Here is an 18,126-nt window from a genome sequence, read left to right on the forward strand (position 1 = left end):
TACAATGCGGGAGACCTGGTTCGATCCCTAGGTTGGGAAGATCCCCTGGAGAAGGAAATAGCAATCTACTCCAGGACTATTGCCTGGAAAATCCCATGGACAGAGGAGCCTGGTAGGCTACAGTCCATGGGGTCACAAAGAGTTGGACACGACTGAGTGACTTCACTCCACTTCACTTCATATATATATATATACATATATATATATATATCTCCTGTCTTGGATTTCCTTCCCATTTAGGTCACCACAGAGCACTGAGTAGAGTTTCCTGAGCTATACATTAGGTTCTCAATAGTTATATCTTTTATACACAGTAGTGTATATATATCAACCCCAATCTCCCAATTCATCCCACCATCCCTTCCCCTGTTGCCATCTCCTATTCAAGTGTGGATAAATAAGCAAATAAGACTACCTCAAAGGAAAAGTTTTGCACAGAGACAGAAACTGTCAAGAAAAAGTCTGTCTACTAAATAGAAGATTATTGTAAATGATATACACACGTCTCCTGTGTCTCCTGCATTGGCAAGTGGATTCTTTACCACTGAGCCACCTAGGAAGACCCACTTCAGTAGTATTCTTGTCTAAAATGTATAACCTAAATTTAATTATGAAGAAACATCAGATCAACCAAACTTTAGGGATATTCGGCAAAAAAAAATTGTCTGTATCCTTTAAAAATGTTAACAACAGCCATATCATCTTTTCTTTCTTCTCTGCTTCCACCAACATATCAACTCCTCTCTTATAAGGACCCTTACGATTATATCAGGCCCACCTTGATCAACCAGGATAATCTCCCCCAACTCAAGATTCTTTTTGAAAAAATTTATTTTAACTGGAAGGATAATTGTTAGTCTTCTGACCTCTGGGACTAAGATAATAAATCTACATTGTTTTAAATTTTAAAAAGTCAATAACATTAAAGATAGACGTAGGAACTGTTCCACATTAAAGGAGACAGGTGACATATGAGAACTAAATGAAATTCATCATTTAGATTTTCTTTTGCTATAAAGACATTATTGGGACAGCCAACAAGTCTTAGATATTTGTTGGACAACCAACAAAGCTGTACATTAGATAGTGGTATTATCTTAACATTAATTTTCTGATTTTGGCAATTGTACTGTGCTTATTAAGTGAATCCCTAGTCTTCAGGAAATACTCACTGAAGTATTAATATTTGGGGATAGAGAGGGATCATGTTTGCACTTACTGTGAATGGTTCAGGAAAAATATGTGTGTGGTGGTGACAGTGATGAGATGATGATGAAGAAGACAGGGAAGGATGAAAGGAGGGAGGGAGAGAGAGAGAAAGACAGAGATAGAGAAATATTAAAGCTCAGTGTGAACATTTGAGGGATCTGAGTGATGGATATCCAGAAATTCTTTTTTTGTATTATCTTTACAAGTTTTCTAAGTTTGTAATGGTCAGAATGAAAATAAATAATATGAAAATAAGTGTTGTGATATCTCACAATCAGGGAAGATTCTTTTTATTCCTAGAGATCAGAGAAAGTTTCATGGAGGTGACAGATAATTCAGGCCTTGATATATGGCTAGAATTCCAACAAGGAGAGATGGGATGTGGTAAAGAAGAGTAGGCCAGACAGAGGAAAAAACATGAACCAAGGTCTGAAAGTAGGCATGTACAGGCTTTGGATATGATAAGCAATGGGCTGTTTTGGTGGGAGAATTCACGTTCTGATGGGGGAGCAATGGTAGATAAAGGTTGAAAGTTATAGTATAGAGGATATAGGTTTGATCACTGATTCCCAACTATAGTTGTGATCATGTAGGGAGAGGCAGGGGGTGAGAAAGACTTGAAGATGATGACACAATTTCACATCTGGGTGACTGAAGCAACGATAATACCATGAAAAGCCAGACAGCAGTATATTTCTGGTAAAGACAGTGAATTTGACTTTAGACATGTTGAGTAAGAAGATATATAAAACTAAATTCCAAGTAGATCAAGAACTTAAATTTTTAAAAATTCTTGGAAGGAGATTCTCCCCATGTATGACAAGATATCCAGAAACCAAAAAAGAAAATACTGATGTAGATTTGACTATATAAAATGAAATTTTTGCACAGAGAAAGGCATATGAACAAAGTTAAAAAGCAAATTATTTGGACAATATATCTGCAACAAGTATAGCAAAGAAAATACTAATATATGCTATCAATAAGAAAAATATAAATAACGCAATAGAAAGCAAAGTTTATGAACAGACAATTCACAGAAGGAATACTAGTTAATAGCCATAGGAGACCCCATCTCCCAGTTTCTACTCAAATTCACAAAGGGATATTGGGCAGAATTCCAAGTGTATCAAAAGCCACACAGTACATCATACACAATCTACTCAAAAGGTTTGATATCACCTAGTTTTAGGGAGATTACAAGTTTCAATCAGATATTATGGTAAAGTTAGTATATACCAGATTAGATGAAGAAAATTCATGTGTTGGCAGCAGAAAAGTTGACAGTCAACCATGGATCATCTGACCTGACAGGAAAGCAGGAGTTTTTCAAGTCTTTGTTTGCCCAGCCCAACTACCCTGCTGAATCATCAGTTTTCATTCAAGCTACAGTCATTCTGTCCTTACCCCTTATCTCTTTTCATTTTCTCTATCTTTTCATTACTCTGCATTTAGTATTGTGCCTCGCACATAAGTACTCAGCTGATACTTTGTGAACAGAGTGCCTTACCTTAAAGGAAAAAGAAAGGAACAAAGTATCAAAGTAATAATTCTCACGTGTTTTTCTGGTAGTAGCATATAACAAGTTTTAACAGTTGGTACATGGATAGCTTGTATGAAAGGGGTAGTCCCTCACAGCATCAGACTGTCAGGAGGCTTATGTAAGGCATAAGTTCTACCATCCACAACAGGAGGAGGGAAAGGAAACTCCCAGGAAAGAGAGGAGGGGGTTACATGTCTAGGTATATACCTTAGTAGCACCACGAGGAGTTGCTAGGTTAGAAAGCTCTGAATGCAGCAGTGGTTTGGGATACTCATGGCCCAGGGTTTATCTCTTGTTAGCAGATGCAGGATGAATTTTGAGGAGGATGCAAAGCAGATAGGCCCTAAATGGTTTAAAATATGTTTGGGCTATTTTTAATAAAATTGGGTATGTAAAAATTCAACTTTGGTGCTGATGGGCTTTTTAGCTTCCTTGTTTACTCATTAAACACTATAATCTGATGGAAACAGCATAGGCACTGGAGATCAAGGGCACTTCATTATCAACTTGAGTCTGAAAGTCCCAGATCCTTACCTAGCCTTCTCTGACACTCTCTGCCAGTGGGGAAGGTGGAGCAGAAGTTGGAGCTTCCCATTCAGCCTTTGTTGACAGGAGTAGCACCACAGATTTTTCTCTGGGGCTTGGGTGGATTAAAGTGGTATTGTCTCAAAGATGTCTGTCTTGCTAGGGTGCCTTTTCTCTGGTCCTTTGTCTGGGAAAAATGGGTTTTCCTTAGGGTTTTTGTTGTCTGTGATCACTGGTTGTCCTTTTTAGGCTGATGGCTTCTTCAGCACCCAATGAGGAACCAAAGAAAACCCGGGGATGTTACTACCCTGTCACTCTTCAATCTTGAGGTCCTTAGCCAATGTGCCTTCTTCTCTCTACCTTTCAACATCTTGTTACATTTGTTTTATAAATAATGTCCTTCTGTACTTAGCAGGAGGAACAGAGAGAAATGCATTTACTCTATTTTGTCTAGAACCAGCATTTTCACTGTGGTTACATTTAAAGAGATTCTTAAAGGCTACCCACTCCAGTATTCTGGCCTGGAGAATTCCAATGACTGTATGGTCCATGGGGTCACAAACAGTCAGACACGACTGAGTGACTTTCACTTTCACATTTTTTAGAAATAATACTGAAATATTTAGGGATAAAAAATCAGGAACAGAGTACACCAAGGCTGTATTTTGTCACCATGCTTATTTAACTTCTATGCAGAGTACATCATGAGAAATGCTGGACTGGATGAAACAGAAGCTGGAATCAAGATTGCTGGGAGAAATACCAATAACCTCAGATGTGTAGATGACACTACCCTTATGGCAGAAAGTGAAGAAGAACTAAAGAGCTTCCTGATGAAAGTGAAAGAGGACAGTGAAAAAGTTGGCTTAAAGCTCAACATTCAGAAAACGAAGATCATGGCATCTGGTCCCATCACTTCATGGCAAATAGATGGGGAAACAATGGAAACAGAGAGAGACTTTATTTTGGGGGGCTCCAAAATCACTGCATATGGTGACTGCAGCCATGAAATTAAAAGACACTTGGTCCTTGGAAGGAAAGTTCTGACCAACCTAGACAGCATATTCAAAAGCAGAGACATTACTTTGCCAACAAAGGTCCATCTAGTCAAAGCTATGATTTTTCCAGTAGTCATGTATGGATGTGAGAGTTGGACTATAAAGAGAGCTGAGTACCAAAGGATTGATGCTTTCGAACTGTGGTGTTGGAGAAGCCTGTTGAGAGTCCCTTGGACAGCAAGGAGATCCAACCAGTCACTCCTAAAGGAAATCAGTCCTGAATATTCATTGGAAGAACTGATGCTAAAGCTGAAACTCCAATACTTTGACCACCTGATGTGAAGAACTGACTCATTGGGAAGACCCTGATGCTGGGAAAGATTGAAGGTGGGAGGAGAAGGGGACGACAGAGGATTAGATGGTTGGATGGCATCATTGACTCAATGGACATGAGTTTGAGTAGGCTCTGGGACAGGAAATCCTGGCGTGCTGCAGTCCATGGTGTCACAAAGAGTCAGACAAGACTGAGTGACTGAATTGAACTGACTTAGGGATAAAATGATAAAATGTTTGGTATCCTCTTTAAAATAATCCAGGAAGAGAGAATGAGAATATAGATGGAATAAGATTAATCATGTGTTTATAGTTGTTCAGGATAGGAGATAGGTCTAAAAGTATTCATCACATTATTCTCTCTACTTTTGTATAAGTTTCAGCATTTCTAGCATCAAAGTTACTCTCCCTCCTCTGTTAAGGATGGGTTGGAAGAGAACTAGATCAAAGCAGAAAGTTGTTAGGAAGCTGTAGCAACAGTCCTAGGGAAAGACAAAGGCCTGAATGAAGACAGCAACATTTAGAGATAAAACTGGACAGACTTGATGATTAACTGGATATGCGGAGAAGACTTGATGATTAGGTAAGTGTTAGTTCCAACAACAGAGATGGAGAATTGACTCATTGAATGGAGTCATAGAAGTGAATCCATTTTTTTTATAATAAAGTGTTTAATATCGCATGTGATTTATTGTACATTGTTCTTTTTTTTATTTTTATTTTTTTTAGTTTTTTATTTTTTAAATTTTAAAATCTTTAATTCTTACATGCGTTCCCAAACATGAACCCCCTCCCACCTCCCTCCCCACAACATCTCTCTGGGTCAGCCCCATGCACCAGCCCCAAGCATGCTGCACCCTGCGTCAGACATAGACTGGTGATTCAATTCTTACATGATAGTATACATGTTAGAATGCCATTCTCCCAAATCATCCCACCCTCTCCCTCTCCCTCTGAGTCCAAAAGTCCATTATACACATCTGTGTCTTTTTTCCTGTCTTGCATACAGGGTCGTCATTGCCATCTTCCTAAATTCCATACATATGTGTTAGTATACTGTATTGATGTTCGATTGTTGACTGCTTTCAAATTGTACAACTTCCCTTTCCTTTCCAGCCTCCATCTGGGCAAGTTGATAAGAAAATCTGAGTGTTATCTCTTTGGTGCCATTGAGAACAAACCCTCATCCAAGCCTCACCTCCGTATCAAAATAAAATTCCAAATCCAGCCTCATTCTTGCTTTATAAGGGCCAACTTGACAGCCTGTTCCTCTGTCCCCAGAAAGTTTCATTATGTAGGTAATAAACATTTCACACCCTTCTGGTATGTGTGTGGCATCATCAGTCTCGATATCCAAACCAAATTAGGGGAGGGTGGGGGTCAATCCTCCCTCTTCAGGGTGTCAACAACATGAATAAATGAGGAAGAACAGGTTATTTTGTTGGGGGTTCTGGGAGGACAGGAGAAAGGAGTTCAATTTGGGCATACTGAGTTAGAGGTACCTAGATAAGATGTACTTCGCAGAGGGTGCCTGATACATAGCAAACACTCACTAATGCTAGTTTCATTTTCCTGTAAGCCTCCATATTCTTACTTCTTACTTACAAATTTATTTACCTGTAGATTTTTTTTAAATAATGGAGGCTTATGTGATTAGTGACTTACTATGGACCAGGCATTGTATTAGAGACTGTAGATATTTTATTTTGTTTTAATCTTTATAACAATTCTATGAGGTATGTATAATCTAAATTTCAAAAATGAGGACAATTGAGACTTTGAAGTTGTACAGCAACTAGGTTGCAAAACTACTCAAATCTGCATCAGTGAGACTCCAAAGCTGTGCTGTATTTACTATACTATAATTCCTTTCTACACAAACATGAAAGTAGATTGATAATTTCCACAACTTACTTCATAGTATATAGCATGTAGAGGATATCAGCTTGCTCTTGTAAGCTGGAGGTCTCTTTTAACTGTAAAACCAGTGCTTTGAAGTCTACTTCCCCAGACTGGTCTCTAGGAAGATGTATTTCTACACGAACAGAGGGAACCTTTAGTTTGAGAAAAGACAAACAAACAAACAAAAATTCCACAAGTGCTTACCTTAAGTAATGCCCTAGAGTGTTGATCTTTTCACCTCTAAAACTTTCCCATAAGAGTTCCCTAAATTTTGACAAAAAGTAAAGCAAAAACAATGACACCTTCAGAATGTATGCTATAGCAATCTAGTTTTCTTAACTCTGACTAGAAATACTTACCATTTAAAAAGTGAACTAAAAAGGACATATATCTTCACCATGGTGGCATTTTCCTTACTGCTAGTTACTAGCAGAAACCATAATGGCTAGTTCTATCATTTTCTGTAAGAATGGTAGTTTTGCAAAAAAGGTGATAGAAATATCTCCTGTGTAAATTTACCTGGTCCTCTTGTTGGGGATGAGATGAATCAAGTAAGTTGAGTGAAGGCCGGGAAGCCTGAAATATCTTTGTAGGAAGATACATATGGACATCTGCAAGAGGTTGACATTTATGGAAAAGCTTAGATAATTGAGACATTAATAAAAATGCACAGTTGATCTCAACAGTGAAGTTACATATGGTTAGTTCCTTATGGAACAAGAAAGGGAAATTTACTCTTTCTTGGTAATTGCAAAGAAAAGATACATGAAGGTCAGATAAATCAATGGATATTTGATCAATTAATAAACATATTTTGAATAGAATATCTAGAATTATTGCATCAGCTGGACATATAAGATGTTAAATCCTATGAAGGTAATCAATACCACAATGGAGCTATTACTGATACTTTAAAAGAATACAGATATAACAGAAAGAACCCAGTTACATTTTATATTTTCCAGATTCTCCTAGGAGAATATCTAGCAGCTAGCAGTTAGAATTCCTTGAGAATAGATAAATGAATGACCCTATCTAGGAAATAAAAAAATGTAGTGGCTGATCAACTTTGAGATATTTTAAGATTTTTACTTACAGTTCATTGTTGAAATACTTACCATAACCTCTAAGGAGAGATTTTCTTGCCATTTTTGCCATTTTACAGATACAGAAAGAGAGATATAGAGCCCAAACAACTGTTTAAGCAAGTAAGTAGCAGAGCTGGGAATTAAGCTCAAGTTTCCTAATTCACAATCTAGAAGTATAACTTAATAAAGCTGAAGTCTTTGCATAAGCCCTTTGTCAAGGAAGCATAGACAAATGCTATATATGCTAAGTTTTTCCCTTTTCTAATTGTTAAATGATTCTCCAGTGATCATGTTTAATATTTTTGGTTAGTATTGGTCAATAAAATTTTAGACAGTAAAAGCATGCATCTTTTTCTTGTCATCTGTGAAATGTTAATATTTAGGTCCTCTAGGTGTGGCCAGTGAACCCTTCTGTTCCTTCACATGCAGCTACCAGACAGGTAATGAACACTCTTAGGAGCTATGACTACTTCTGGCAATGTGTACTAGAAAAGACATCCTCCACTGCAGACACTACTGAGGAAGGGTAGTGATCCGGGGAGAAGAATGGCAAAGTTGTCAAATAATGATAATGTAGTTGACAAACAGCTCTATACTGCTGAAACAACTGACTGTATAAAGTTACAGCTGGCTTGAGGAGCCAGATGTAGCTTACTAAAGGCAGAATATTTCCCTTTCATTGCAAGACTATCTTGTAATAGTCTGTAATGCTTTCTCTTTAAATAAAATTATTTCCAACTAGTAAATTTTCCAAAGGATGAAAAAATTCTTTTCACATTTTAATACTTAGATGTTAAAACTGAATATGCTCCACACCTCTTGTTCTGTCTCTTCCTTCTATGTAACTGGATAAACCAGACTACCTAGCACTATACTATAGCAAAAAGTGAAAAAGTGAGTGTTGGTCACTCAATCATGTCTGACTCTTTGCAACCCCATGGACTATAGCCTGTCAAGCTCTGCTGTCCATGGAATTCTCCAGGCAAGAACACTGGAGTGGGTAGCCATTCCCTTCTCCAGGAGATCTTCCTGGCCCAGGGACTGAACTGGGCTCACCTCTGTCCAGGTGGATTTTTTACCATCTGAGCCACTAGGGAAGCCCTATCTATAGCAAAAGGATACCCAATTATTAATTTCACAAATATTTGAGCATCTAATATATTCTAGGTGCTGTTTGAGATGCTGAGGATAACACAGTGAACAAAATAAAGTTCCTGCTTACACTGTAATAAACACCCACTCCCATCCTGGGCTCAACATCATCCTGTTCCTGACTCCAGTGAGTCATGGCATTACTCACTCTGTACATGCAGCTCCTTGGCCTTGGTCACCAAGGACATTAAATCGCAGGTTGTTTGCACAGCAGTTCGGAACCGATTTAGCCCTCCCTTCTGTGAGGTAGGGGCTAGTTTAGGATGGGCAGCAGTGTGTGCCAAAAGGTGATCTAAATAACGAGCAACTTCATCACCAGAGTGAGCTGCAAGGTTAGTGGGGATAGAGGGGAGAGAAAAATAAATATTTTAGTAACTTCACAGTCTACACCACCAAACAGAATGACTGGCTCCTGTGCCCACACTATAGCACCAGAAACATGTTGTTTTAGCTCACGGGGTAAGAAAAAGTTTGTGATCATTTCACAGTCTTTACTATTCAGAAACCATGACCCCTTACCAGGTTCCACCTATTCCTCAACCTTGTTGAGATAATACTACTTTTAGGTCCTGTGAAAGTAGTATGAGCTTATTATAGGCAAGGTGGAGCATTTCATGATCTGTGTATGTGTATGTGATGGTAATGTTGGTGGCAGTGGAGGAGGAGGAGAAGGAGGAGTAGAACAGGGCCCTTTGAATCTCACTGGTATGAGGAAACTTGTGGAGAAGGGCAAAAATCTTCCACTTAACATGGAGCCTAGCTGAAAACAGATTCCACAAATGGCAGCTACTATGGCTAAAAAAAAAAAAAGGAAAAAACCCACCAATCTCCATGTGGCACTGGTACCAAAAGAACTACTGACCACATGTTGGTCTTTTTAGTCACTGCCTTCATTTATTAATCCAATATTTATTGTCCACAATGGACCAGGTGGTGTACTAGGTGCTGAGGTTTCAGTGGTGAAGAAGACAAATATGGTCATTATTCTCTGGGGTTCTCCCTCTGCCCTACACCTTCTGTAACATTATCTCTGATTATGGATAATAGGAACAAAAAAACTATATTCTGTGGATGTTTAACATTTTGGATTTTACATGAACATTTATAGTTGGAAAAGTCCAGTGTTTGGATCAATACTGAAGTTTGCTATATCAATCATGCATCATCTGGATTTTGGTCATCTTTGGGGATTTCTCCAGTTGTATTTCTGTTCTCTGACATGACTAATGGGAACTAGCAAAGCTGCATGAGCGGAACTCACACTCAGTGACATCTTAATGACAAATAATATAACCTTGATTACAATCTAGACACTTGAATGGAGGATTATGAAGAATATGGTAGGGATGGCAGGCAATAGACATGCCCACTGTGAGGCCACCAATGAGTAAACCCAGACAGAAGAAAGTGATTAAGATTGCATAATATCAAACTTAATAAAACATATCATTAAAGAGATATATTTAAGAAAGTAATCTGAGAGAATGGGTGTTACAGATATAAATTACAACTACCTATGGAATAGCAAACAACATCAGTATATGATCAAAATAATGATTTTCAAAATATATGGTTTTCAAATATCTCAGTTTATGCCAAGATAGATATCATGACTTTGGATATTACTGATAACATGAAATAACCTTGTATTTAATGTACTCTTCAAACAAAGAAATTCATACTATTTAGATCTTATGAAAACAGTGAATTAAATGGTACTTAGGTGAGTATATGCTGAACCCAGGTGAGAAAACAGTCCTTCTGACTACTAGTGTGATGGTTTATTGTATACAAGATTATGCTTGCTAGCTCATTGAGGAAAGCTAATTTATTTATTTTTTTCTTCTTTTCAACATACCACTATTAAGATGAAGAAATTGGCTACCTTAACATACAAGTTAACAGGCAAATATCCAGACAAAGAAAGTAGGCAGACCATGTTTTACATAATTAAAACAATAATTCATTCCCATCAGCCCTTTCTCTCTTTGGGATTCAAAATAATGTAATGCTTGCTCTGCCTAGGTCAGCATTTTAATACTTAAACTGTTTTTCAGGCATTTTAAATTTATTCCCTCACGATACTATCTCACTATATCATCTTTGTATGCCTGGAAGGCAATTAGGTTTTATTCTGCTTTATGCAATAGGCATACAAAATCAGTTTTTTCAAACTATAGAGACCTTCCCAGAGTTTCTGATGTGTCCCTGTAATATTCTATATAACCCTAATGGAATTTCATATTTTTGTGCTTTTTAATGTCAAAAAGCAGTATGTGTATGTCTAGTTTTCCTACTATATGCTTGATTAAATATCTCTCACGCACCACTGCTTCCATCTATTTTTAAAGCACCAGTCATTTTATGTACCTGGGAGAGAAGTCTCTCCTAACCTTAATAAGGGATAGGCCAACTCTATACTCCACAATCACCACAGGGATATTAGACCAGAAACCAAAGGTAAGTATAAGTATGAAAAGTGAAGCCAAACAATAGTAGAAATCTAGGTGTATTAAACAGGAATGAGACTGCTGGCAGTGAGAAATATTAAGGAGGATGCTCAATAATATTTTGTGTTCTTGTCCAGCAAAGCCAGTGACTTTATGAAGCCTCCTTACCATTACGGGATAAACCGTAGCCATTAATCCAGTCACCAGATTCCAGCTCATTATCATAGTCATCATAATCTTCACTGTACAGTTTACCCTCAGGTCCAGGGTCCATGAAGCTCAAATGTGTGCAACAAGATGTTGTCAAAAACTCTGACAATTTACCTGTTTGAATCCTGAAAAGAGGGTAAATAAAACACAGAAAATCGAGGAAATTCTTTTTAAAACAACACAGTTTAGCAGGAAAAAAAGAAAAAAAGATACCTGAAATGTTTTGTTGGGGGATTACTAACGTTTATTCATTAGTACAAACTTTTTAAAGTGAAAATTTACAGCCCTCCTATACATTGTGTAGTATAGGTTAGGGTACCATGTTAATAAAGACTACAATTATGGGTTCACAATCCACCAGCAGATCAGTTTTTCTGTCTTACACTGCCACACACTATGTTGTTAACTATGCTGAACATGTGGCCAAAATTTCCATTAGCTACAAGATAAGCTAGGACAGAATGAAGATAAAATATCTCAAATTTGTCATATCATTTCAAAAAATGCTCAAAAAGGCCATTTTGAAAAGAAAAAACAGTATCTGACAATTTTAAGAATTATAGTAGATTATAAATTATATTCCTCCCTACTTATAAAGCCAATTGCAAAACTCAAACCCAAAGGGAAACCCAATAGTACTGATTTTTAAAAGACGTCCAACTTGAGGGGGCTCCCAATGACCAGGTCTTAATATGAACATTGAAATAAACAATGGAATGGAGCATGACATAAGAATAAACTAAGAATCTATGACTATGCTGACAATAAAACTACAAAATAAATGGGGTATGGGGAGCTTTTAAAAAATTTATTTTTAACAGAAAGATTCCAATTAGTACATGTGCAAAGAATGATAGAAACACAGAATTTTACAACCACATTTTACAAAACACAGTCATTTTACAACCACATTAATAATAACTGATTCATCAATGGAAGCTAAAGTCATTTAGTCAAAGACTGTTAGAGAAAGGATAATGGAGTCTTGAGTGGAAGATTATGAAGAATATGGAGAGAAGCACTCTCCTCATGGAAGGGCTGGCAAACAACAGACACATCAATTGTGAGGTCACCAATGAGTAAACCTAGACAGAGGAAAGTGACTCAAGATACCATCTTAACCAAATCAAGAGGCATTCTGCAAAATAACTGACCTTTCTTCAAAACTACAGTGAAAATTGTCATGAAATATTAATAAAAGGCTGAGGGATTGTTCTAGATAGTGAGTGACTTTTCATTGGATCTGGAGCAGGAACAAAGCTATGGGAAAACATTATTGAGACAACTGGGTAATTTTGAATATGAACTCTATAATAGATTCATATCAATATCAAAAGTTCTGAGTGTGCTGATTATATTATCATCATTTATGAGAATGCCCTCTTTCTTAGAAGACAGAGACAAGTATTTAGGGTTGAAGAGTCATGATATCTCTAATTCTCACACACTTTAGCAAAAAAATGTGTGTGTGCACAGATGTATGTGTGAGACAGGGAGAAGGATAAGGAACAAGGGAGTAAGGAAGGGAGCGTAGGAAGGAAGGGAGAGAGACAACACACAAATGGGACAGATGTTAATAACAGGTGAGTCGAGGGAGGGTATATAGTATTCAATAAGATTCTTGCATATCTGTGTCTACTTAAAAATTTTCAAAATAAAAACTTAGGGGAAAAAAAGAAAAACAGAATTGAATAGTCCAACAACCTTCTTTTCTCCCTCCTTCCTTCCATTTTTCCTTCCTTCCAGAGTAAGTTTCCTGACCCACTGAATTTATGGGGTATAGGCAAGGAACAGGGTGAGGAAAAATTCCAACTCTTCTCTGTAATATTAAATTCCTTGATTCAATCTATCAAATACCAGGCCTTCGGAATATGATGGGTACATGTTGTTAAAAGACACAGAGTCATCATTGCCATCTTTCTAAATTCCATATATATGTGTTAGTATACTGTATTGGTGTTTTTCTTTCTGGCTTACTTCACTCTGTATAATCGGCTCGAGTTTCATCCATCTCATTAGAACTGATTCAAATGTATTCTTTTTAATGGCTGAGTAATACTCCATTGTGTATATGTACCACAGCTTTCTTATCCATTCATCTGAGGGAGAGGGAGAGGGTGGGATGATTTGGGAGAATGGCATTGAAACATGTATACTATCATGTAGGAAACGAATTGCCAGTCTATGTCCGATGCAGGATACAGCATGCCTGGGGCTGGTGCACAGGGATGACCCAGGAAAATGTTATGGGGAGGGAGGTGGGAAGGGGGTTCATGTTTGGGAACGCATGTACACCCATGGTGGATTCATGTCAATGTATGGCAAAACCAATACAGTATTGTAAAGTAAAATAAAGTAAAAATAAAAATTAAAAAAAAAAAGACACAGAGAAAGGCATCACCAGTTTACCATTACTATACCCAGCATTCAAACTTCATTACATTTCACTAAAGAGTGCATAGAGGTCACATACCTTGCCCCACCAAAATATCCATCCTGCATTTTTCGGAGTGCTGCCAGGATACTTGAATTCAAGCTGGTTCCATCTTCATCTTAAAGAGAATTTTAAAACAATCTTTGTGGTCTTAACTTTGAAATAAAGGAAATCCTTCAATTATTTCAAACCAACTTTCTGGTGGTAATGGTACAAATGAGACAATCCTCATTGACCATTCTCTATTTCAACAATTCATGTGAGAGCCAATAAAGCTGCAGAATGGGAAATGGTAAAGGATGATGACCAAGAGATGAGACTTCCTCAAAATAGACAACATCTTATTTATTATAAGTACTTAGCACATTGCCTGATTGCAGAGCATGGAATGACTACTGAATGCTGACAAAAATAACAGCAACAATTTGTTGAATGCTATGTGCCAAGTCGGAGAAGGCACTGGCACCCCACTCCAGTACTCTTGCCTGGAAAATCCCAAGGACGGCAGAGCTTGGTAGGCTGTAGTCCATGGGGTTGTGAAGAGTCAGACACGACTGAGCGAGTTCACTTTCACTTTTCACTTTCATGCATTGGAGAAGGAAATGGCAACCCACTCCAGTGTTCTTGCCTGGAGAATCCCAGGGACAGAGGAGCCTGGTGGGCTGCTGTCTATGGGGTCGCACAGAGTCGGACACGACTGATGCGACTTAGCAGCAGGAGCAGCAGCATGTGCCAAGTACTGCACTGAACATTTTATGTATTATCTCGTCCAATGAGCCTTAGTTTATGTGTGTGTATGTGTGTTGGCATAAAAAATATTTAGAAGGCTAACAATTATCTGATTTTATGTGAAGGGATTATACTACATATATTCTTTTGTGATCCAATTTTTCTAACTTATTCTTTGTAAAAGCTAAAAATGATTCCATAAGAGACACTTAGACTATTGTGTTATAAGCAACACTGTGATGCAATTTTTCTATTGTTTCCTCAGGATAAACTCTTACAAGTAGAACTGTTAGAGCAAGGAAACACAAAAACTTTTATAGATTGCCAAATTACACAATAAAAAGTTGTGCCAATATTGCCACCATCAGTATATAAAGTGATTGTATCCCCATATCTATAACAATAATGGCACTGATGATCTTTTTAATTCTTGCTTATCTGATACATTAAAATGACATTGTTTCAATTTTATTACTAGTAAGATTAAGCATGTTTTCATATATATACTGGTCATTTGTATTTCTTTTATGAATAGCTGTGCATATTCTCTTCCCTTTTTTTGTTATTTGGAAACTTTAAAAAAATTATTTATTTTTTTAATTTGTGGAAAATTGCTTTACAATTCTGTGTTGGTTTCTGCCATACAACAATACGAATCAGTTATAATTATATATATATCCTTTCCCTTCTGAGCCTGCTTCCCCTCCCCCGACCCCACTCCTTTAGGTCATTACAGAGTGGCCGGCTGGGCTCCTTGTGTTATATAGCAACTTCCCACTTGCTATCTGTTTTACACGTGGTAGTGTGTATATCGGAGAAGGCAATGGCACCCTACTCCAGTACTCTTGCCTGGAACATCCCATGGACAGAGGAGCCTGGTGGGCTACAGTCCATGGGGTCGCTACTAGTCGGACACAACTGAGCGATTTCACTTTCACTTTTCACTTTCATGCATTGGAGAAGGAAATGGCAACCCACTCCAGTGTTCTTGCCTGGAGAATCCCAGGGACGGGGGAGCCTGGTGGGCTGCCGTCTGTGGGGTCGCACAGAGTTGGACACGACTGAAGCGACTTAGCAGCAGCAGCAGCAGCAGTGTGTATATGTCAATGCTACTTTCTCAATTCGGCCCACCTTCACCTTCTCCCACTGTGTCCACATGTCCGTTCTCGACTAGGTTCCTCAGTACCATTTTTCTATATTCCATATATAGGTGATAATATATGATGCTTGTTTTTCTCTGAATTACTTCACTCTGTATAAGAGGTTCAAGGTTCATCCACTTCACTACAACTGACTCAAATTTGTTCCTTTCTATGGCTGATTAATATTCCATAGTATAAATGTATCACAACTTCATTATACATTCATCTATCGATGGACATCTAGGTTGCTTCCATGTCTTGGCTATTGTAAATAGTGCTGCAATGAACACTGGGGTGGGCACATGAGCCTTTTCGAATTGTGGTTTTCTCAGTGTATATGCCCAGTAGTGGGATTACTGGGTCATATGGTAGATTTATTCCTACTTTAAAAAACGAATCTCTATATTGTTTGCCATAATGACTGTATCCATTTACATTCGAGGGTTCCCTTTTCTCCACATCCTCTCTAGCATTTATTGTTTGTAGATGTTTGATGATGGCCATTCTGACTGGTGTGAGGTGATAGCTCATTGTAGTTTTGATGTGCATTTCTCTAATAATGAGCAATGTTGAGCATCTTTTCATGTGTTTGTTAGCCATCTGTATGTCTTCTTCAGAGAAATGTCTGTTTAGGTCCTCTGCTCATTTTTTGACTGTGTTGTTTGTTTTACTGATATTGAGCTGTATGTACTGTTTATATATTTTAGAGATTAACTCTTTGTCAGTTGCTTCATTTCCAGTTATTTTCTCCCATTCTGAGAGTTATCATTTCATCGTGTTCATAGTCTCATTTTCTGTGCAAAAACTTTTAAGTTTAATTAGGTCCCATTTGTTCATTTTTGTTTTTATTTCCATTAATCTAGGAGGTGGGTCAGAGAGAATCTTGCTGTGATTTATGTCAAAGGGTGTACTACCTATGTTTTCCTCTGAGAGCTTTATAGTTTCTGGCCTTACATTTAAGTCTTTAATCCATTTTGAGTTTATTTTTGTGTATGGTGTTAGTAAGTATTCTAATTTTATTATTTTACCTGTCGATGTCCAGTTTTCCCAGTATCAATGATTAAAGAGACTGTCTTTTCTCCATCGTATATTCTTGCCTCCTTTGTCAAAGATAAGGTGTGTCCAAAGGTGTTTGGGTTTATCTCTGGGCTATCTAGCTTGTTCCATTGGTCTATAGTTCTGTTTTTGTGCAAGTATATACATATTGTCTTGATGAGTGTAGCTTTGTAGTATAGTCTGATGTCAGGAATGTTGATTTCTCCAGCTCCATTTTTCTTTCTCAAGATTGCTTAGGCTCTGCAGGGTCTTTTGTGTTTCCATACAAACTGTGAATTTTTTTCTGTTCTAGTTCTGTGAAAAATGCCGTGGTAATTTGATAGGGATTGCACTGAATCTGTGGATTGCTTTGGTAAGTATAGTCATTTTGAGAATATTGATTCTTCCAATCCAAGAACATGATATATCTCTCCATCTGTTTGTGTCATCTTTGATCTCTTTCATCAGTGTCTTATAGTGTGCTGCATACAGGTCTTTTGTCTGCTTAGGTAGGTTTATTGGTAGGTATTTTACTCTTTTTGTTGCAGTGGTGAATTCAATTGTTTCTTTAATTTCTCTTTCCCATTTTTCATTGTTAGTGCATAGGAATGCAAGGACTTTCTGTGTATTAATTTTATATCTTGTAACTATTAAATTCATTGATTAGCTCTAGTAGTTTTTTGGTGGTGTTTTTAGGGTTTTCTATGTATACAACCAGTGCATCTGCAAACAGTGAGGGTTTTACCTCTTTTTCAATCTGGATTCCTTTTATCTCTTTTTCTTCTCTGATTGCCGTGGCTATGACTTCCAAAACCATGTTGAATAATAGTGGTAAGAGTGGGTACCCTTGTTTGTTCCTGGTTTTAGAGGAAATGCTTCTTTCTTTTTTTTTTTTTTTTTGCCACTGAGAATAGTGCTTGCTGTGTGTTTGTCATATATGGACTTTATCATGCTGAGATAGGCTCCTTCTGTGCCAATTTTCTAGAGAGTTTTTTAAAAATCATAAATGGGTGTTGTATTTTGTTGAAAGCATTCTCTGCACCGAGATGATCATATGGTTTTTATCTTTCACTTTGTTAACATGGTATATCACATTGATTGATTTGCATATATGGAAGAACCCTTGCATCCCTGGGATAAATCCCAGTTGATCATGGTGTACAATTCTTTTCATGTGTTCTTGGATTCTGTTTGTAGAACTATACTGAGGATTTTTGCATCTATGTTCATTCGTGATATTGGCTTGTAATTTTCCTTTTTTTTGTGGAATCTTTGTCTGGTTTTGGTATTAGCGTGAGGGTGGCCTTGTAGAATGAGTTTGGGAGTTTCCCTCCCTGTGCAGGTTTTTGGAAGTTTGAGCAGGATAGGTATTAGCT

The 18,126-nt window shown here is 37.5% G+C and overlaps 1 protein-coding gene across 6 annotated transcripts in view; it reads right to left on the reverse strand.

Moving 5' to 3' along the window:
- Positions 1-18,126, reverse strand: part of PHKA1 (phosphorylase kinase regulatory subunit alpha 1) — a 171,903-nt gene that overhangs the window by 35,240 nt on the left and 118,537 nt on the right. For 3 of the 6 annotated variants that reach the window (XM_027963239.3, XM_027963238.3, XM_012106919.4), the window contains exons 17-21: positions 13,884-13,962; positions 11,369-11,535; positions 8,899-9,075; positions 7,030-7,121; positions 6,523-6,662 (exon numbers count right to left, since the gene is read on the reverse strand). In XM_027963239.3, coding sequence (XP_027819040.1) covers positions 6,523-6,662; positions 7,030-7,121; positions 8,899-9,075; positions 11,369-11,535; positions 13,884-13,962 — 655 coding nt within the window. The remainder of the gene's footprint in view (positions 1-6,522; positions 6,663-7,029; positions 7,122-8,898; positions 9,076-11,368; positions 11,536-13,883; positions 13,963-18,126) is intronic. The other 3 variants (XM_027963242.3, XM_027963241.3, XM_027963240.3) reach the window with 1 other exon arrangement.

This window comes from Ovis aries, chromosome X (assembly GCF_016772045.2).
Source record: "Ovis aries strain OAR_USU_Benz2616 breed Rambouillet chromosome X, ARS-UI_Ramb_v3.0, whole genome shotgun sequence".
Taxonomy (NCBI): Eukaryota; Metazoa; Chordata; class Mammalia; order Artiodactyla; family Bovidae; genus Ovis; species Ovis aries.